General features: G+C 36.3%; 1 protein-coding gene across 3 annotated transcripts in view; it reads left to right on the top strand.

Annotated features, from left to right (window-relative positions):
- kmt2cb (lysine (K)-specific methyltransferase 2Cb) overlaps positions 1-23036 on the top strand; it is a 108071-nt gene that overhangs the window by 43735 nt on the left and 41300 nt on the right. The window contains exons 8-18 of one of the 3 annotated variants that reach the window (XM_079875452.1): positions 1675-1837; positions 3194-3365; positions 4312-4426; positions 4522-4694; positions 5011-5330; positions 8776-8862; positions 10458-11161; positions 14523-14642; positions 19353-19469; positions 19580-19684; positions 19791-19895. In XM_079875452.1, coding sequence (XP_079731578.1) covers positions 1675-1837; positions 3194-3365; positions 4312-4426; positions 4522-4694; positions 5011-5330; positions 8776-8862; positions 10458-11161; positions 14523-14642; positions 19353-19469; positions 19580-19684; positions 19791-19895 — 2181 coding nt within the window. The remainder of the gene's footprint in view (positions 1-1674; positions 1838-3193; positions 3366-4311; positions 4427-4521; positions 4695-5010; positions 5331-8775; positions 8863-10457; positions 11162-14522; positions 14643-19352; positions 19470-19579; positions 19685-19790; positions 19896-23036) is intronic. The other 2 variants (XM_079875453.1, XM_079875454.1) reach the window with 2 other exon arrangements.

Below are 23036 nucleotides of genomic sequence, written 5' to 3'. Positions count from 1 at the left end.
CTGCGTTGTTTAAAGTCCTCCTGTGGTGAAAATCAAGTTTTTAATGTTGTTTATATGTCTATGTGGTGTTTTTAATATGCTTTAATACAAACCATGTGCAAATTCATAAGTCAACACCATTGCTGAGTATTTTCTCTTTAAACTGCGGTGAACCAAAGACAGTAATGTGTTGTTTTTATGTCTATGTGGTGTTTTTGATATGCTTTAATACAAACCATGTGCAAATTCATAAGTCAACACCATGGCTGAGTATTTTCTCTTTAAAACTGCAGTGAACCAATAAAGACACGTTCTCAAAAAACGCAGTTTAAAATCGCTGGTGTTTCTGACGTCACAAACTACCTTGTAACCAATCACGCGGCGGGATTTAGCATGTCATTAACAGCAAAGCCAGGTTATCCCGGTATATTTTTCTGTTGATTTGAAAAATCGGGTAAATTTTTATCAATATAGCGGGTGCATTACGTATATTACAATGTTATGATGTACCACTGACGTTCTGAGTTGTTCAGAGCGTTTCTGATGATTTTTAGAAGGCAGCTGTCTGACTCTGAGATGGCGAACGGGAACATGGTTTGTGTAACATTAGCAACATTATTAGCTATTTGATAACATAGTCAAGCAAAAGGCTAATCATATTAATTACCATTATGTGTCCGACGTTGTGAAAAGCGATACCATTGTGCAATGTTTACCTCAGTTAGTTGGCCGAGTGAATCTGTGAGCTGGTGTGAGTGAGTGGAGGTGTGGCTAATTAGCATATTCATGGATCCATATATTCTATATGAAGCAAGGGTGTAGAGTTACATTCAAGCTAAGGCATGTAGAATTTTTATTTTTTATATTTGTCATTTTGGTGATCAAAAATGAGTTTTAAGGGATACAATTATTGACTACAGGGGGACTCCCAGTTCACTAATGGAATTATGCAAATCCAGTAAATGCCACAATTTGCTCGTCGCACTGTAAAAAAAATAAAAAAAATGCTGTTGTCAACTTGAAATGTGACATTGTATTAAGTGACTTGGATATTTGAGTTATCTCAACAAGTAAAAGTACTAAATTTTAGCACAAAATTTTAAGTTGTGATAGCTAATTGCAACAATCTTGCAGGCTGTTAAGCAGATTTCTGTGGAGGATGTAGCAGGCTACTGCAATCTGCTGTACTTTACTCTCTATACAGATGCACCACTCTCAGTCAGACACCTGAATCAGCTCTTTAAAATGCAGTGCACTTGACTTACTGCACGTCTAGATCAAAGTGACTTAATTTCAATACACATGCCTCTGAGATACTGCACACAATAGCGACGCAACTGTTTAGTGAATTGGTCCCTCTCCTCTGTGGTCTGTGGGAGATTACAGGCATAATAGGATAATTACACCTCAGTCAGTCTGTCATCGATGTGGTTTGTCACAGCTCTCACTAGCTGTTAGTCTGACCACATGCATTACACTGTCAGCTTTCATGTCTCATTGTATAGATTTGTTTGGTTTAATATTAGTTGACAGAAATCTAAGCTTGAATGTTGATTGTGATGAGCAGTTAATGCATGTAAGGTTTCAATTAAGGATTATAGACTGTTAAAATAATTGATGCCCCCTCTTTTAACATGTTTTAGCATCAAAACTGTATTGTCAGTGGTCTCATCAATTATGTCTCATCTTTTATAGCATTGTGCATATTGTAAGCGCCTTGGAGCATCCATCAAGTGCTGTGAGGAGGGGTGTGATCGCTCGTACCATTACCCCTGCGCGGGGGCCGCCGGCACCTTTCAGGACTTCAGGAGGCGCTCTGTCCTGTGCACAGAGCACATTGAGTTGGCCATCAGCAAATGTGAGAGCTGTCTTTATTACTATTAATTCATGCACTCTTGTAAAGCAACGCCTTGATGGTATATAAAAACATACTGTATTTTTCATTACATTAATTTTCGGACAAAAACACTCAAAATTATGTCAAAATTCCTGTTTTGTCGAGTATCCTAGTAAGCACTGTCTTAAATTAGTTAAAAGGTATTAAATGAACGTAAAGAGTCAGATCCCTTTCTGACCAGAGTCAGATCATTAAACAAATATTTAAAATATTCTGTCTTTAAGATGTTTCTACATTATGTAGGAGATTCAATTTGAAAGTATTACAACGTAAAAATATATAAAAAAATTAAATTAGGTTAGGTGCGATTAATTTGCGATTAATTACAGAAAATCTGTGATTAATTCGGGGGGGGGGGGGGGGGGGGTTGATTATTGATTGACAGCACATTTGTTTAGATTTTGAAATAAGTCTCTTATGTTTCAAGGCTGGTAAATTTGATAAATATTTGATAAATAATACAGTAAAAAAACAGCAATATTGTGAAATGTTTTTGTTTACTATTTTAATATATTTTAAAATGTAATTTATTCCTGGGGTGGCAAAGCTGAATTTTCAGCGTTCATTACTCCAGTCTTCAGTGTCACATGATCCTTCAGAAATCATTCAAACATGCTGATTTGAAGCTCAATAAATATTTCCTATTATTATCAGTGTTGAAAACAGTTGTTTAATGTTTTTGTGCAAACTGTGATCGATTTTTTTCAGGATTCTCTGATGAATAGAAAGTTCGGAACAACAGCATTTTGAAAATGCCTTTTGTGACATTATAAAAGCCTTTATCATCCCTTTTGATCAATTAAATTCATCCTTGCTGAATGAAAGTATTGATTTCTTAATAAAAAAAATCTTACTAACCCCAAACGTTTATTATCCACAGTGTGTGACTGGCCAAATTTTATTTGATATTCGTCACTTTTTTTTTTCTTTTTTTTTTACAAGCTAATTTAGCTTTTTCTGGCCAAATAAATCTAGTTTGTCTTAGCCTGAATGTTCTAGATGTTTCTGTTGTTTTTAAAATCCCATAGGATCTCATTGGTGACCCGACAACATAAAAATCCTTTAGAGTAGGAATGCACTATACCATATTGGTTATTGGCCAATATGACATTGTTTTTATCAATCGTATCAGTCAATATTGGATATTTAATTGGATATGTAATATAGTAAAATATTTGATTTAATTGTTTAAGTGATTGGAAATTGGTTTAGATAAAGTGAGCATAATGTGCATCATATAGTGCAAAATTAGACTAGAAGCTTGGATTTAAATGGTAAACGGGGTTCATGTTGATTTCTTGTCTCTGTCTCTCTCAGATGAAGAGGAGTCGAACTGTATATTGTGCGACAGCCCCGGGGATCTCCTGGACCAGTTTTTTTGCACCAGCTGTGGGTTGCACTACCACGGCATGTGTCTGGACATCAGCGTCACTCCTCTGAAGAGGGCAGGCTGGCAGTGCCCCGAGTGTAAAGTCTGTCAGACATGCAAGTGAGTTGCAGCCAAGCTTTGCCTTTTATTCTCCACAGTCTGTATGGCGTGCCTGCGCTGTTACTCATTCCTGTAGATTAATCCTCAATAGCTCATCTTTATTTGTTCATACATCCTTTGAGGTTGCAGTAGTTTGCTTTTCAGTTGAATAAACAGACACCTTCTCTTCTTGTCTTATATGGTCTTCTTAATTTATAGTCCCTAATAAGACACATTCAATTATATGCTGTATAAAAATCGGATTCTATGTTAATCTGGAGAGTGGAGACATCTGAACGGTGTTTTTATTTCAACCTTACCGTTTTCCGTCGTTTTCCAAAAGCTTCTAATCCACGTTGGAAAATGCTTAAATCATCTTACAGCATATGTGTAAAATATAATAAAAGCTCACTGAGATGATACAGAAAGACCAGATGTAAAGTTAAAATAAAGTTCTCATGCTATTTTTCTGGCACAATCATTTTACTAGCAAAAAAATCCCACCACTTACTGGTGCGTCCAGGTCGCAATCAATCGCCATTCTATGTATGGTTGAAAACGCAATTGCCCCCAAGTTTTGAAGTAGGACAACAATTGCGAGTGAATTCTTCTCTCATCTTTGCAGAAATGTAATATGAAGATTGTACAAAGTAACATTTATCTTAAGCAACATGCAAGTGAATAGCACCATAGTATAACCATAGATATCTATTGGTACAATATGCGTCACATGACTAAAAATGTTTCATTGTTTCGGAATCCCTCAGTCCACATTACAATGCAAAAACTGCGTTTTAAAATGTATCCATTTGGGAGAGCGTCTTTAAAAAGCTTGACAAAAAGGACATTTGAGTTTTCAAATGTATTTGGATTAATGTAGACACAGCCATTGAGATTAATTCATTTAAGAAATTATGGGCCATTGGAATCAGTTGTACAGAATTGACTGTGTGCTTGTATTTTTCAGGGAGCCTGGAGAAGACACTAAAATGCTAGTTTGTGATATGTGCGACAAAGGCTATCACACTTTCTGCATGCAGCCGGCTATGGATTCCATCCCCACCAACGGCTGGAGGTGTAAGGTATGGGCGGCTCTGGTAGACTTTGTTGTTGTCATGACAAAATATGTCCCATTTCTTTAATGCAGTATAGCTAATCATAGCTGTGTGCTTTGTAGAACTGCCGGATGTGTGTTGAGTGTGGCACCCGGAGCAGTGAACAATGGCACCACAACAGCCTACTCTGCCAAAACTGTGGTGATCAACAGGACACTACCCTCCCCTGCTCATGTCCCAGCGACGTAGATCCCGAAGCCCACAAAGACCTGCTTTCTTGCCATCAGTGCAAAAGGTACATTCACTTTAAAGATCTGTACTCTGGAACAGGATTGTTCAATATACCTTTAAGCCAAGGGTTTCCAAACCTGCTCCTGGAGGGCCACTGTCCTGAAGTGTTTAGCTCCAAGTTTCTAGTGTGCCTTGGAAGACCTTTATTAGCTAGTTCAAGTATGTTTAATTGGGGTTGGAGCTAAACTCTGCAGAACAGCGGCCCTCCAGGAGCAGGATTGGCCACCCCTGCTTTAAGCAGATCCAAACATTTTCCATTTCTGGAACCTGATTTTGGATTCAGTGAAAAGGTGAATCATTGGCTCCCTCTTTTTTTTCAGGTGGTTCCACCCAGAGTGTGAGCGACCAGGTGAAGGTCACGCAAATGCCCAGCCCAAAGAAGATCACATATGTTCCAGCTGTAGAAACGCCGGCTTTGAATCAGATCCTGTGCGCACGGATGCAGAAGGAAACCAGGCGGAGACTCAATCACATGTGGACGTTGAAGAAGACGCACAGCTAGTTCCATCAAACAACGATCCTGAGCCTGCCAAAGTTCAAGACGTAGAACCTCATCAGCCTGTCAGCGAGATGCCCAGTGAAGAGAAGCAAATGGATGAAAAACAAATGACGGGTGAGACCAACTTTAGTGTCTGCATTGGTAAGGCTTGCAGTTATCATTCTCTTTCCTGCCACTTTCCTGTAGAGTTTACCTCCAACACATTTGCCTGGACGTTTCTAGTATTCCTGGAGGCATTGATTAGCTGATTCAGCTGTAATTAATTGGGTATAGAGATAAGCTTTGCTGGATGGTGGCCCTCCAGGAGCAGGATTAGACACCCTTGCCCTAAAGTATACAAGTCAAGTCTTCGATTGCATGCTTAAACGGTCAAATACACACAGTCAGAAAAGGTTCCCGACCATGGTTCTCATCTGATAGTGTCAGTGCAGTCAAATCGATAACATTAGTGCTCAAATAGTATATTTTAATACCTTTTGATAGAGTACTGCCCCAGTGATAGCATTTTTCCTGAGAATGAGTTGTTTAATTTACTGATTGGCTCCCTTATTGCCTCTTTTTGAATGGCCCAACAAATCTAGTTTTTTGCCTTAGCATGAATCATTTAAATGAATCGGTTTTGTAAAGGCTTATTATTGGCTTGGTTTTTGAGAAACTTTTTGTGGTTTTGGCATGGAATCTTTAAAGTTTTTATTCGATTTCAATGTCTTTTTGGCTTGGCGTTGGCTTTTTATCGTTCACTTACTTTCACAGTGGTCCAGTAACTGTGAGTCCAGCTGGGAGTCTTTGAAACTTGAGGACAGAGCTTGCTCTTTGAAGCACCCCAGTCCTTCAGGCCAGAAGTTGCTGAAGTGGAAGAGTAGACCAAAGCATCCCATAGGCCCACATGCCTCAGATCTGTCTGGATTAGCCTGGACTGGTCTTGAGGAAAGGGGTATTTGAAACTTGCCTGGACCTACTTTGCCTGGGGAAGGCTTAGACTCTATGAAAGTATTGCTTATGTGATATTTTCTGCTTATGTGCTTTCAAATATCTGGATAAAGTCTATAGTGATTCATTGAAATAGCTCATTATTAAATAAAAAATGACAGTCATGTCATCACGTTCAAAAGCCGTATGTCTTCCGTGGCACGCAATTCAATTTTCCACCTAAATACTGAAGACCGTCTCACTTTACAGACCTGCAGGAAGTTTTACTTTCCTGCCAATCTCCTCCATGTGTAATATTCCATCACAGCTTTGCGTTTAACCAGCTTTTGGTGTGCGGTACATTAACACCCCGCTGTCACTGTACAAATGCTCAGCACAGTGTCAGTAACTCAATTCCTCAACCTTTCGGAGAGCAGCTGCCCACAGGCCTTTTACAGCATTATTCGTCCTGGTGCAAATCTCTAGGTGTAGAGGTGAGAGATCTGGCCTCATCCCACGCTGGGTTCATGGTTATTTAGTGTGCCACAGGGCGGCCTGAACGTGTGCTTGCATTATGCTGTGTGTTGTAGCTGTACTTTGAAATGGTGCAATAGTGGAAAAAATAATTCGGACAGAATGTGATATAAAGCATAAGACTTGGTCCAAATCCAAGTTTGATTTCACCCTGTGCCCAAGCAGGTCCCTTTAATGCATTATTTGGGTTAGAGTCGCAGTATGGTTCCATCATCAGCCTCAGTGCCAGGATGAGGACTAGTGGCAGCTGTTTAAAAATATATCTAGATAACTAATCAGGAGGAAGGGTGCCAGTTGCGCCATGTTTTTTTTTGCAATTTTTCACCCAAAAATGAAAATTCTCTCAGTAATTGCTCACCCTCATGTTGTTCCAACCCCGTAAGCTAAACCAAACTTTCATTTTGGCGGTTTGTTAGTTGTTAGTTTCATCTTTTATCAAATGTTTATCATCGATATTGTGAATTTATTTTTGTTGATTCATTTCGATATAGATTTATCGCTCATCTACTTTATGAAGTCTACGTAATATTTATATTTTTTACATTTTTTCATTTTTTTTTTTGGTATTTTGAAATTTGTTACGTGGCCATAGGTGGTGGTGTGGATGATGCTGGATGAAGATGATGCCTTTACCGCAACTATCTTTTTAAAGACTTCAAGGCTTCTGCTCATTGGTCTTTGACCCTCACATCGATTGTAGAGTGGCTTGTTTACAGCAGAGGGTTAACCTTGTTCACCTTTGTAGATGATGCCCAATGGCTCTTGGTCATTCGCTTTAGCTTTTACTCTGCTTCTCTCTCTCTCTCTCTCTCTCTCTCTCTCTCTCTCTCTCTCTCTCTCTCTCTCTCTCTCTCTCTCTCTCTCTCTCTCTCTCTCTCTCTCTCTCTCTCTCGCTCTTCTTTTTTATCTCTTTCTCCATTACATTACATTAAATTACGTTACATGTCGAGATCTAGCAGTGTTCACCCATCAGAGAAAGTCCCCATATGTGCCTAATGGATTATGAATGAGAATGAGAGAAGCAAACCTTCCATGAAATAAACGTTACAGTTTATTTTGTAATTGTTTAATTACTTTAACTAATTAATTACAATTTTAAAAGCTTTCTTATTAAATGTTTTTAAAGACAAACTTAAAGGGTATGATGGATGAATGGTAAAGGCAATCTAAATGTAAAAATAGAGGAAATGAGCAATTAAATATCCAATAATGTCTGATGCCAATAAATTAAAAACGGGTCTAAAATCGGTCATTAACCTATATGGTACCTATTGTGAATTTCTAACTCAAGAAAAAAAAAAATATAACAACAAAAATACATGAAATGGCCCTTTAACTTGACATTGACATTAAATGAACTGGATGTGTAACCGTCGTCTATTACCCAGAACCGACTTCATCTGACATAACAACCCTCAAGTAGCAAGTATCACTTCTTCCCATAATTAAAAGATGTGCTGAATTACCGAAAGCATGAGTCATTATTGTATGCCTGTATCTTCTCTCTATTAAAGCAGTCACAGGTCCAGATCAGAATCATGATCTATCTCTGCTCTTCTGATTAGAAAGAAACCTGCCCTCTAATTACTACAGATGGTGCTCCGCTAATGTCAGCCGCTCCGCACAATAGTCATTTAGTCTTCTGTGATTATGTGATTTCTGTAATGGTCGGTTATCTGTTCCTAGTGGAGATATGAGGTGATTGATCTGATAAGACCCTCAGGATCAATGACTTAAAGTGCCTGAGGTGGACATTTGTTGTTCCAGACATACACTGAACAGAAGAGAGCAATGTTATAGACAGTAAGAGGACAATAAAGTATGCTAAAGTGTAGTCAGAGGCACAAATCAAACGTACAGCTTGTATATAATGAGACACTGGATAAATTGTCCTAATAGGAGGCGAAGATTACCGTCAGTATTTGTGTACTGCTCAAAGCCATTGTATTCTCTTGAGCACAGTGTTTTCTGAAAAACACACATGCCATATGTGCCTGCGTTCACACTTTCCCCTGCACTTTTCTATCCTGTTGAGTTGTTTTTCCAGTCCTGTAATTATTTCCACTAGTGCTTAGAGCAGTTTGTATTACATAACATAAGTCGGGACACTCTATTGATTTTTTTTTTTTTTTCCCTCCTCTAGAAATTGGTGCAGACGCTAGTGGCGATTTAGCCAAGCCAGAGTCCAGCGAGACCTCACACCACAGCACAGAAAATGAAAGGACTTCAGGTACTCTGTTTGCTTTCAGTGACACATACATATATGTAATATTATTGAAGATATCCGTATCTTAACCATAACCAAGATCCTGTACATGTTAGTTGTTCAAAACAAGTGGTTGAGAATGAATTTGTTGAAAATTTAAAAAATCCTTTGACAGTTAAAGGAACATTTGATGATAACATTCGAGGACACTCGTCTTCCACAAGCAATTAACCAGTCCATAACCATCAATTCTGAAATAAAAATTGAAGTCAGCATAAAACAGCATTCACATCCCATTTTATTTATATAATCTGACATATTCAGGGCAGGATATTCACTGAGAGAAAATGTAATCGGACGGATGTGATTTTGTACATTGGGATTCGGTCGTGAAAAGTGGATGTTGCATATCAGAATGGTTGTTAATTATACATTTTGATAAAGATTATGTAGAAAACTGTTCTTCCTTTGTTTGGTTCAAGTCGTCTATAACAATAAATAAATTACAAATAAATGTATAAACAATTACAAATACATTTTAAATTGGAAAGAACATTTTTTATTTGACTTCTGTAGCTGTGTACTGCCCTGCTTTAGTATTCAAATTCTTATGTTTTTAATGGCTCCTGTAAGGTTAATTGCTTGTGTTTTTCCACCAAACACATCTCCTGAATAAATAAATGTACATTTAATTTAAGGTTGATTTATTGGAACATTAACATCATTTTTTATTGCATGTGTAAGCCCAAAACCGGCATCCGACCAGCGCGGAAGGTCTTTACGTGTTACTGTCCTTTTCTCGAGGCAAAGTATTTTTTGATTAAATGTAATACATTTGAAAATGTATTTTCTCGTTATTTCATCTGACTCCATAAATGAAAAGGTTTTAATGATATCTTTGCATCATTAAATGTGAGCGAATGTTTGACTATTCCTTTTAACTCTTTAATGAAAATAATGTCAAAGTCAGTTAGAATAATCAAATGTAACAATTTATTATGTCAGGTAAATGTATCATGCCAATTTCATAATCAATTCAAAGATAATCGATACAAAACATCAAATGCTCTAGTGGAATAGAGAGAAAATGCAAACCCAACATTAAGATATACATGATTTAAATGCATAACATTTTCTCTAATGATGAATAGTCCACTTTGCTTTCACATGCCAACAAAATACATTTTATTGTATCTGACCAAATGTATAAGGTCGTCATTTCTTTTCTTTTCCTTATTCTTTTTTCCCAGGTTACTATTCACCAGGTTACATTTACAAGACCATTTTTAATTATTTTGTTGCGTCTAATGTACAAATAATCCATTAACTCTCTCAATTAATATTTTATTTGAATCTGTCATTAAAGCTGCATTCATTATATACCATTAGTTCTGCATCAGTTCTATACCATCAATATTTCAGCTCTGAATAAAGCAGTAGTAAAATAAGCCCAAACAGCCTGCTTCTTAATATAATTATAACAATATGGTCAGTATTGTTATAATAATAACATTATGGTTCAATTTTACCTTGTGACCCGCAGTGGAAAATCCCTGTGTATTTTTGTAAATCTTTGGAAGTCATGTTGAATGTTGATTTTGGAATGTTCCATGCTGCAGTTACATCTCCTCAAAAGACACAAGATCCTGAAGATTCAGAGCCGCACGAGCAGAAACTGGATTCAGCTCCGGAGACGTCCGCGGTCCAGCGGCTTGTGACGTCCTTTGAAACAGAGGAGCTTCCAGAGACTTCAGCTACACTCACGGAAAACATTTCCAAAAGTGAGGATGACAGCAAGCCCTGCCTGGAGGAGCAGAAATCCAACCTATCACCCACCAAAGAGCCAACTCCAGCCTGCACTTCCCATGAGGAAGAACCCATGGAGGTTTCCCCCACAGAGGAACCTTCCTCAAAGGCGCATGGAGTTACTGTAGAGCCTGAGGTCAGTACTGATAAGACTACGCCAGTAGTTCAGAGCCAGGAGGAAACGGATGTTATGTTGCGGCAGCACGACATCGTTCCTGAGAGGCGCACGGAGGAAATGGACATCTCTATGGATGTTGATCAGCGATGTTTGGCCAAGCTGAGCTCACTGGTGGAGGAGAGGACGTCTTTACAGCAACCTCCATGCAGACAGCCTGAGGGGTTGCCCTCGGTTGGGCAGGGGGCGTCCCAGCTCCATGCCCTGGTCCAGGCTGTCTCAGGAGAAGCCATTAGCAATGTGCCTTCATCCACCTTCATACCATTCACTCCAAAAATCGGCATGGGCAAGCCGGCCATCTCTAAGAGAAAGTTTTCACCTGGAAGGCCCAGAGTCAAGCAGGTCAGTCATATACTTTATGATCAATTCGTTATCTGCATTTTTTTTATTTTTTTTTATTTTTTGTAGATGAATTAATAAGCATAAGGTTCTGTTCAAACAGACAGTTCAACTCAATTCAATGTTTTTGCCGTGTCCGATTCTGATTCGTTATTTGTGATCTCGACAGCAAATAAAACCAAAGCCACAACTGCGACTTTATTTCTTGTAATTGTGAGTGTATATCTCATAATGTGACTTTATATCCTATGAAATTTTTATATCTCATCATTTGATTGTATATCTCACAATTGCAAAAGTATTTCTCGTAGTTGCAACAACGTTATTTCTCATAATTGCTATTATATGACGTATCTCACAATTGTGAATTTTTTCCTGTAATTGTGACCATATATCTCACAATTGTGACTTTATTTCATGATTGCAACATTATTTCTCATGATTGCGACTTTATTTCAGTATGACATTGTATCTCACAATTATTTTTAAAAAAATCCTGTAATTGACCATATATCTTACAATTGTGACTTTATTTCTCGTCATAATTGCAACGTTATTTCTCGTAATTGCGACTTTTATCTCAATATGACGTATCTCATAATTGCAATTTTTTCCTGTATTTGAGACCATATATCTCACATTTGCGACTTTATTTCTTATGATTGCGACTTTATTTCTCGTAATTGTGACTTTATATCTTAATGTGACATTGCATCTCACAATTGCAATTTTTTCCTGTAATTGTGACCATATATCTCACAATTATGACTTTATTTCATATGATTGCAACATTATTTCTCGTAATTGCGACTTTATATCTCAGAATGACATTGTATCTCACAATTATGATTTTTTTCCTGTAATTGTGACCATACGTATATCTTACAATTGTGACTTTATTTCTCGTAATTCCAACGTTATTTCTCGTAATTGCGATTTTTATCTCAATATGACGTATCTCATAATTGCAATTTTTTCCTGTAATTGAGACCATATATCTCACATTTGCGACTTTATTTCTCGTAATTGTGACTTTATATCTTAATGTGACATTGCATCTCATAATTGCAATTTTTTCCTGTAATTGTGACCATACGTATATCTTACAATTGTGACTTTATTTCTCGTAATTCCAATGTTATTTCTTGTAATTGCGAGTTCATCTCAATATGACATGATATCTCACAACTGCAAAGATGTTTCCTGTAATTGTAAACCGTATATCTCACATTTGCAACTTTATTTCTTTAAGCGTGACTATTTCACAATTGCGTATTTGTTCATAATTGTGACTATTACTTGTAATTGCTACGTTATACCTTACAATTGCGATTAGCCGTTTCATGTTTCACTCTTTAGCATGTTTCGATATGTTTTAGTCTAAACACAACAGATATGCTCTCTACTGGAAATATTGGTGATTTGTGAATGTAAAAGTTTAATTTTGTGCTGGAACACAATAACAATAGGCAACTCATGGGAAAATGTGAACTTCCATGGTTGGAAGCCTGATTATAGACAATATGTGTGATAAATTGAACATTTTATGAGATATGACACAGGCTTCAAATATCAATTCAAAGGGAATTATCTCAGCATCAGACCTCTCACATACATGTCATACTCAGCCATCAGATCATCATTCATGCATCACATCCTGTTTATGATTGTGTTTTCCTGTTAACCAAACGGCCTACCTTCCAACGTATACTTCCTAACAAGGCAGCGTTTCTCCTGACAGACATGGAGAAAGATGCACCCAGAATGCTCCTCGGAGCAACTACATTCCAACTAGCGTATACACGCATTTGCATATTTGTTGAAAAACAGACGTGTTAATTTCACTTCAGGCAGCTTTACGTTTTAATTGAGCAAGTCTTAAGTCACAGCCATCATCGTGATTTCCGGATGATCGCTAAGTATTAATTAACTTTATAGCCACACACGGATTAATTAGAGGAATTAGGCGGCTGTAAGAGGCCTGCTCTTTTGCACCCTTTGTGCGCTCGAGTCATGTGTTGTCGTGCTGGCATAATCACATGCGTTTGTAAACAAGACGGAGAGTGTCTCTGTTGTCATGGCAACAAAGGTAGCACAGGCATTCTGATGCCAGGCCTCTCTATAACAGTAAAGGCCTGTTCGCAAGCAAAAGTGAAACGAATCGCAGACGAAAGGTCTATTGACAGCAAGTCATTCCAGTGCTTTAATGCGAAATACAACTCGCAACTCACCTTTGTAAAAAATATTTCATATTAATATTAATTAATTATTCATTAAAGATTAAATGTGAATGCATGTATATGTGTGTATGTGTATATATATATACAATTCAATATTATTACATATAAATAAAATATAAATGATGTAAATTAAGTGTAATTTCTAAAACAGTAATAAAATAAAAAAAGTAGAAAATTACAAGCAATAAAACAAATGAAGACAATAGAAAGATATACATGGTCTACCATTCAAAAAGTTTAGGGTCAGTACATTTTATTTAAAGAAATTAATACTTTCATTTGTTATTTATTTCATTATACATTATTTATGTAATAAATTGATCTCAAGTGACAAGTCTTATTTGCTCACCAATGCTGCGTTTATTTGATCAAAAATACAGTAAAAACTGTAATATTGTGAAACATTATTGAAATTTAAAATTACTATTTTCCATTTAAATATAATTTATTCCTGTAATTAAAGCTAAATTTTCTGCATCATTACTCCAGTCTTCAGTGTCACATGATCCTTCAGAAATCATTCTAATATGAGGATTTGATAGAAGCAGCATTTATTATTATTATCAATGTTGAACGTTGGATTCCAGGAGTCTAAAATGAATAGAAAGTTCAAAACAATAACATTTTTTTTTTGGAACATTTAAAAAAAAAAAAAACTATTAAACATTTTTACTGACCCCAAACTTTTGAGGCACACAGACTGTGTTTGGACACACTTGACCTTTAAATATTGTCTGTTAAGGCACTGATGACATTTAAAAAAAACACGTCTCATCTTCCTAGAGCAGAGGATTATGTTTCGCTGGTCTTTTCCATCATTTGCTCATGCAGTCTTTCAGAAAACAGTCTTACCCTAGAAGCAATACTTCTAATTAAAAGGAAGTTTTTTTGTTTGCATGCTCGAGAGCAATTTAATCAGATGTATTTTTTTTTCAGGAAATGCTTTGTCTCAAATGTCTTTTTTTTTAGTTCATTCACAGCTCTAATATGCCACATTCTCTGTTAACCATGTCTGTTCGTACATGCATGTATCTGTATGTTTCTTTGCTGGCTGTATTTAAGTTGTTGCATGTTCTCGCCCACATCTCCTCCTCCTCTTTCTCTCTAACCCACCCCATCTTCAGGGAGCATGGAGCGCATCCCGCAGACCGAGCTCCCCCTCATGGTCCCTTGACCCGACTGAGGGCTGGGACGGGCCAAAGAGCAGGCAGCCCCACAGCATGGCCGCCTGGATAATCCGTGTGGTAAATACAGCTAAATATTACACAGACCCTCAGTTGGGAGTTCAGCTACAACTTTGCGACATGACGATACTAAATTGTTCTCATTATAGTCAGTCAATAAAGCTGTCTACACTGGAAATAGCTGATTCCGCACACCCTCAGCTGATGGACTTCCCTCTTTTATTTATATATTTTTTATTTTTTTTTATTTTTTATGGCTTTTTTTTTTTTAATACATTTTATTATAGTTTTTATATATTAAATATTACCAATTAACAATTTTGTGTATATATATATATATATGTATATATTGGGGCTGTCAAACGATTAATCGCGATTAATCGCATCCAAAATAAAAGTTTGTTTTTACATAATATATGTGTGTGTACGGTGTATAATTATTTTCTATATATAAATACACACACATGCATGTATATATTTAAGAAATATTTGCATGTATATACTGTGTATATATATTTATATTATATATAATTTATATTATATATAAATATTTTATATATAAATAACACATTTTTCTTATATATATATGCATGTGTGTGTATTTATATATAGAAAATAATTATACTCCGTACACACACATATATTATGTAAACACAAACTTTTATTTTGGATGCGATTAATCGCGATTAATCATTTGACAGCCCTAGTGTATATATATATATATATATATATATATATATATATATACATATACACACACACACACACACTGGGGTGAAAACTTTGGAATAATTAAGATTTTTTTTAATGTTTTTTAAATAAAGAAACTTCATTTATTTATGTATTTTAAGTTTTTTTATGGATTTTTTAAATACATTTTAGTATATATATATATATATATATATATATATATATATATATACATATATATATATATATATATATATACATATACACACTGGGGTGAAAATCTTTTAATAATTAAGATTTTTAATGTTTTTTAAATACAATAAAAATCCCTTATTCATTTATTTATTTTATCAGTTTTTGTTTGATTTATTTGTATTTATTTTTATTTTATACATTGCAATATAGTTTTATAAATTAGCCTAAATAATAAAAAAATACCAATTTTATTATATAAATTATAAATAATAGTATACATTATATGTATAGAAATTACATTTGAAATTACATTACATACACATTTGTTTATATATATATATATTTTAATAATAGTATTTTATTGTTGAATTAGTAACATTGCAGAGTTAGTAAAGTTACTGAGATATATATAAAAAAAAACATATATATATATATATATATATATACATACACACACACACACACACACTGGGATGAAAAGTTTGGAATAATTAAGATAATAGATGTTTAATGTTTTTTAAATAAAATATAAAAAACGTTATATTTGTTTAACCATTTTACTGTGGCCGGAATCTAACATCAAGTTTATAGTGCCATCAGAAATAAAAACTGCCTGCAGGGTTCATCTAAACCTGCTGATTGGTCTGTGCCCCTTCAGCACTTCCAGTGCAGACAGCCTTGAGTTGATATGGATATATGAATATATAGTCGCTGCAGGGCCAACACATTGAAAAGGTAGTTATAACAATGCTCATCTTGGAAAGATTTGATTTGGACAAATTCTATGTTGCATCTTTCATGTCAGAAACAGCCGCAGCACTTTATGAAAGTCACTAACATGGTCTGTGGCTAACCGATTTTTTTCCCAGCATGCACAGTGCTTTTCTTTCTATGACCTGGCTTGACTTGGGCTAATGAATGAAAATGAGTTATGAATGTCTTCACGTTGTGAGCCGTAGCCCATGGGTAGGAGCAGATGTGCTGCGTGTTGAGGGGTCAGGGGCTTCGCAGCGGCCATGTTGGCTCTGGTAGGGGTCTCGCTGGCCTACAGGTCCATCTGTTCCTGAGCCGCTGGAGCCACACGGTTAATCATCTGGGCGCGGGGCCAGACCAGGTCCCATTATCGTGTCTTGACAATGAGCGTGTTGGATAGTATTTGCCACATGCGAAGGGTCACTTAAAAAAATTAGTATCAACTGTGAGATCATGATGGAGAGGAAGCAGGGAAATAGGAAGAACAAGAATAGGATTTAATGGAAAGGAAATAATTACTGAAAAGTACAATGGCATTTTTGAAGTGAAGATCTTGGAATGTAGATATAATTGTATATGAATATGGTGGTAATTATATGCCTTTACTGGAGCCTTTACTGGAGTGAATATTCACAATATATTTGCAGCGATTTTTCTTGTGATGAAATGTAGCAAAAGTGGGCCTCATTCATTAACTAAACATATGCACATATTTGTGCATGAAACCTTTTTTTTTTTCTAAGTACAAACTAACTGATGATTTATATAATGAGTAATACTGAGTAATATTAATTAACATGTACTATAGGTTTTTGGTTTATAGTTAGCTGCATGTAATTATTCACTGTAATTACTACTGCAAATACATGTAACAAGGACACTGTAAAATAAAGTGTTATCAAATATTATATATATAAATATTAAGATAAATATATTTGAAATGTATTTAAATATCTAAATAAACATATTTTAAAACCTGACTATAACTATAAGGACATGATATTTCTGGTCTCTTTTTAAATTTAAAGCATCTCTCTTTTTTTCTAACAATATAATAGCACATACTGTAAATTATAATAAAATTATAACATTATATATATATAAATTTTCTGTAACTATTTACATTGCTATGAAATTTCATAAAAAACAAAGGTGAAATCTTGACATTGACACGTATCTTGAATATGATGCAACAGATCGCCTAGCCCTAATTCATGGTAAAGCTACATCACAGTACCATGGCATTACTATCCAGTGCCATCACTGTACAATTGTCCCCCCCCCCCCCCCCCCCCACAGTCTTTTTTTGTAAAGTCGGGTAGAATAAAAGAGATGATGTAAAGACCAATTTAAAAAGCATCAAGTCTGAGTGGCAGAGGCAGAAGTTGAAAGAACGAGTGAAATTATGGTCCAGTGAGAAGAACAGTTGATGGGGGGAGGGAAGGGAGAGAGTGTAATTCTTGGAAAGGGTTTTCATTGTGACAGTCAGAATGGCAGCCCCTGAGGAAAGGAAACGTGCTGACAGCGTAATAGAAGTGAAATCGCAAGAATAACACGGCCGAGGCCTCTCAACAGCCTGATAGCCGTGCTGGCAGCTCCCTCAGATGCCATCTCACACAGAGTGTCACAGTCTCTCCAAAATTGGTGTCATTATGGGGAATGTTGCTCCACTATGACAGCTAGTTAAATTGAAGGAGAGTCGTGTTTGGTTCTGGTTGGTTATTTGATCACAGTGCATTAAAGTTGAGCTGGTGGGCCATTCGTTAAATATAAACACAAAGAGAAAAGAAAACGTTGGACATTTGTTTCCTGCTCGAGTGAAAATTGCTTCAGTCCTGTCAATGCAAAAGACCTAAATTGCCAAGAGCATTTGAAAAAGGCTCTTTGAAGTGGTATATAGAGAAATGACATGAAGTTAGTCTTCTCTTTTGTTTGACCAGCTTCGAGATGACAGGAAAAGTAGTTGAAGGCTACACCGTTTGGACCATAATGTGCCTTTCTTTTATCGCTCCATTTAATCACATTTCAGACATGTTTGTTAATCTAGTCAAATCATTTAACAAAGTACCGAGTATATATATTTTTTGGGGGTAGCTATAGCAAAACTGTCATATACTTGAAAACCTTTTCTTTGCTTTGTAGAAATCCTCTTCACAGAGTTCCCACCTTCATCCCTCGCTCATGTCATTAAAAAATGCACTTTGGTTGGAAATGTTATGCAAATTAATACAAAAATCATGGAAATTTCTATAGTCAATAGAATTTTTTTGTACTTATGCTAAGCTGTAAAGTATTAAGGAACAAAAAAAAGTTTGGGGTCAGTACAATTTTTTAAGTTTTTTAAAAGTAGACTCTTATGTTCACCAAGGCTGCATTTAATTGATCAAAAATATAGTTAACCAGTAATATTGTGAAATTTTATTACAATTTAAAATAACTGTTTTCTATTTTAATGTTTTAAAATGTAATTACGTATTATATAAGCATCATTACTCCAGTGATCCTTCATAAATCATTCTAATATGATGATTTGCCGCTCAAGATGCATTTCTCATTATTATCAATGTTAAATATTTTTGTGGAAACCATAATGCATTTTTTTTTTTTCAGGATTTCTTTGATGAATTGAAATTTCAAAATGACGGCATTTATTTGAAATATCTTTTTTGTACTTTACTGTCACTTTTGATCAGTTTAATACATCCTTGCTGAATGAAAGTATCAATTTCATTAATTTCTTTTTTTTTTTTTTTTTTTTTACTGACCCCAAACTTTTAAGCAAATTTTGTTAAATCCTTACCCAGTAATTACAAGATTGACCATGTGTATTCATAGAAAAGGGATTAGGATCTCTTTATTGAAAAACTATCTGTGATCTGTTGCAGAAATGTGAAATTAACCCATCACAAACAATAATGTTGTTATTACAGTGTAATTACATATGTATAAGCACATGCAATTGAATCTTTTTGTAATTTATCACACTTATAAAGCTACTTCTAGCTACAAGAAGCTCCCGGTGGGCAAAGTGCAAGCCAATGCATTAACAAAATCCTTTAGCCCCTTCTTCTCGATGAGAATCACTCTCTGCCAGCGAGGATGACCCTGATGGTATCTCTGTTATGTCACCAGGGCAGAGGATCTGGCTTCCCCGGCAGGAGACGGCCCAGGGGTTCGGGTGTCACAGGCCGGGGAGGACGTGGCCGTGCCAGAATGAAAAATGGAGTCCCTCCAATCCCAATACCAGGAGTATGTCACATTAACTGTCAGCTAACACATTTGTTTGTTCTGATATGTGGACATAACTATAGCGTGACTGTTTTTCCATTAATTTGCATGGTATGTTTGTATCTCTGCAGGTCAACATCATGGAACCAATGTGCATATTCAAGGAAGAGGAGGAAAGTGCCATGCACAGTACAGTGGTGATTTTCTCTAGTACAGACACGTTCACACTGAAACAGGTAAAAGTGAATGTTTCTGAGCAGTCGGTGCTGCTTACAGCCGTATATGTGGAGTGTGCTGCTCTCTTACAGTGGTATGTGTCGGTGTTTGTGTTCTTTTCCTTAGGATATGTGTGTGGTGTGTGGAAGTTTTGGACAGGGCGTGGAGGGTCGACTCCTGGCCTGTGCTCAGTGTGGACAGTGTTACCATCCTTTCTGTGTTAACATAAAGGTGAGCACTTTTCAACGCCACAGCACAACAGAGCACTTTACAGGATGAGGCCATCATATCCTTCCCTTTTTCTACATGTGTTTGAGGTGATGTTTTTAGCGTTAATTATGACTGGGCAAAAAAAAGAAAAGAAGAAAATTAAATAATGGAAAAAATTACTGAAATGACTTACCTGAAATTACTTAAGGAGACATATATACAGTGCCCTCCACAATTATTGAACCCCCTGGTAAATATGATCAAAATTGGCAGTAAAAAATAAATCTGCATCGATTATCCTTGTGATCTTTCATTCAAAAAATGTGCAAAATTCTAACCTTTCATTGAAGTAAAAGAATTGAAAGTGAGGGGAAATCACATTATGAAATAAATGTTTTTCTCCAAAACATGTTGGCCACAATTATTGAAACCCCTAGAATTTTTTACGAGTAAAATATCTCTGAAGTATATTCCCATTAATATTAACCTTTTTTAGTACACCAGGGTGACTAGGAACATGAAACTGTCCAGCTATGACTTCGTGTTTCACAGGAGTTTAAATATGAGGAAACACAAAGGCCAAATCCCCTTAATCATCCATCACAATGAGTAAAACCACAGAATACAGTTCTGATGCGTAGCAAAAGATTGTTGAGCATCACAAACTAGAAAGTGGCTGTAAGACAATAGCTAAAGAATTGAAAATCCCCATTTTGACCATCAGGGCAATAATTAAGAAGTTATAACCAACTAAAGATGTTATGAATCCGCCAGGAAAAGGACGTGTGTCTATACTGTCTTAATGCACGGCGAGTATGAAAGTTTGAGTGGCCAAAGACTCTCCAAGGATCACAGATGGAGAATTGCAGAGATTAGTTGAGTCTTAGGGTCAGAAAGCCTAAAAAAAAAATTATCAAACAACCCCTACATCCCCACATGTTGTTTGGGAGGGTTTAAAAAAAATCCTCCTCACTCCTCCAAAAACAAATTCCAGCAAATTTAATTGTCAGACACGACTGGATCTTCAAACAACACAGGGTTCTGTGGTCAGATGAGACTAAAACAGAACTTTTTGGCAGCAAACACACTAGATGGGTTTGGTGAACACAAGGATAAAAAGTACCCCATGTGTACAATTTAATATACCATTGGATCTTTAATGTTGTGGGCATATTTTTCTGCTGGAGGTCGTGGACTTCTTGTTCAGATACATGGCATTGTGGATTCTATCAAATATCAACAGATAAAAAATCAAAACCTGACGCCTTCTGCTAGAAATCTTATAATGGGCCGTGGTTGGATCTTCCATCAGGACAACGATCCAAAACAAACATCAAAATCAAAACAAAAATTTGTTGTGGAGCACAAAATGAAGCTTCTGCCATGACCGTCTCAGTCCCCTGACCTGATGAGTGGGCTGAACTGAAGAGGAGAAGCACCAACATGGATCTGGGAATCTGAAGGATCTGGAGAGATTCTGTGTGGAGGAATGGTCTCTGATCTCTTGTCAGTTATTCTCCAAACTCATCAGGCATTATAGGAGAAGACTCAGAGCTGTTATCTTGGCAAAAGGAGATTGCAAAAAGTATTTAATAAAAGGGTTTCAATAATTGTGGCCAACGTGTTTTGGAGAAAAACATTTATTTCATAATGTGATTTTCCCCCCACTTTCAATTCTTTTACTTCAATGAAAGGTTAGAATTTTGCACATTTTTTGAATGAAAGATCACAAGGATAATCGATGCAGATTTATTTTTTACAGCCAATTTTGATCATATTTACCAGGGGGTTCAATAATTGTGGAGGGCACTGTAGTAGTGTTGTCACTTTACTGAAATTTCCCTGTTCGATACGATACCTTGAAAAATATCGATATTACCGTGAGGAAAATAAGTATTTGAACACCCTGCTATTTTGCAAGTTCTCCCACTTAGAAATCATGGAGGGGTCTGAAATTGTCATTGTAGGTGCATGTCCACTGTGAGAGACATAATCTAAAAAAAAAAATCCAGAAATCACAATGTATGATTTTTTAACTATTTAAAGTTCTTCCTCCAAACACGTTTAGTGGAATTATGACCAAAAAGTTCTATTTTGGTCTCATCTGACCACATGACTTTCTCCCATGACTCCTCTGGATCATCCAAATGGTCATTGGCAAACTTAAGACGGGCCTTGACATGTGCTGGTTTAAGCAGGGGAACCTTCCGTGCCATGATTGATTTCAAACCATGACGTCTTAGTGTATTACCAACAGTAACCTTGCAAACGGTGGTCCCAGCTCTTTTCAGGTCATTGACCAGCTCCTCCCATGTAGTTCTGGGCTGATTTCTCACCTTTCTTAGGATCATTGAGACCCCACGAGGTGAGATCTTGCATGGAGCCCCAGTCCGAGGGAGATTGACAGTCATGTTTAGCTTCTTCCATTTTCTAATGATTGCTCCAACAGTGGACCTTTTTTCACCAAGCTGCTTGGCAATTTCCCCGTAGCCCTTTCCAGCCTTGTGGAGGTGTACAATTTTGTCTCTAGTGTCTTTGGACAGCTCTTTGGTCTTGGCCATGTTAGTAGTTGGATTCTTACTGATTGTATGGGGTGGACAGGTGTCTTTATGCAGCTAACGACCTCAAACAGGTGCATCTAATTTAGGATAATAAATGGAGTGGAGGTGGACATTTTAAAGGCAGACTAACAGGTCTTTGAGGGTCAGAATTCTAGCTGATAGACAGGTGTTCAAATACTTATTTGCAGCTGTATCATACAAATAAATAGTAAAAAAAATCATATATTGTGATTTCTGGATTTTTATTTTTAGATTATGTCTCTCACAGTGGACATGCACCTACGATGACAATTTCAGACCCCTCCATGATTTCCGAGTGGGAGAACTTGCAAAATAGCAGGGTGTTCAAATACTTATTTTCCTCACTGTATATAACACAGGGAAAAACTGCGGCACCATACAGATCATTTGTTATTATCTCATTTTTGTTGTTGTTGATAATTTAGGTCATTTTATTGTAATAGCTTACACATAGCACAGAATAGCCTTTTTTTTTTTTTTAAGTCAAGTAAACAGTCAGTAATAAAATAAGAACAAATAAACACAAATTGCAAATGATTGCACAAATAAATACAATACAATAAGAGACAAATTAAATAAA

Source organism: Squalius cephalus (genome assembly GCF_949319135.1).
Source record: "Squalius cephalus genome assembly, chromosome: 7".
Lineage (NCBI taxonomy): Eukaryota > Metazoa > Chordata > Actinopteri > Cypriniformes > Leuciscidae > Squalius > Squalius cephalus.
The sequence above is the reverse complement of the archived record's forward strand: the minus strand, read 5'-3'. Positions and strand labels throughout refer to the sequence as shown.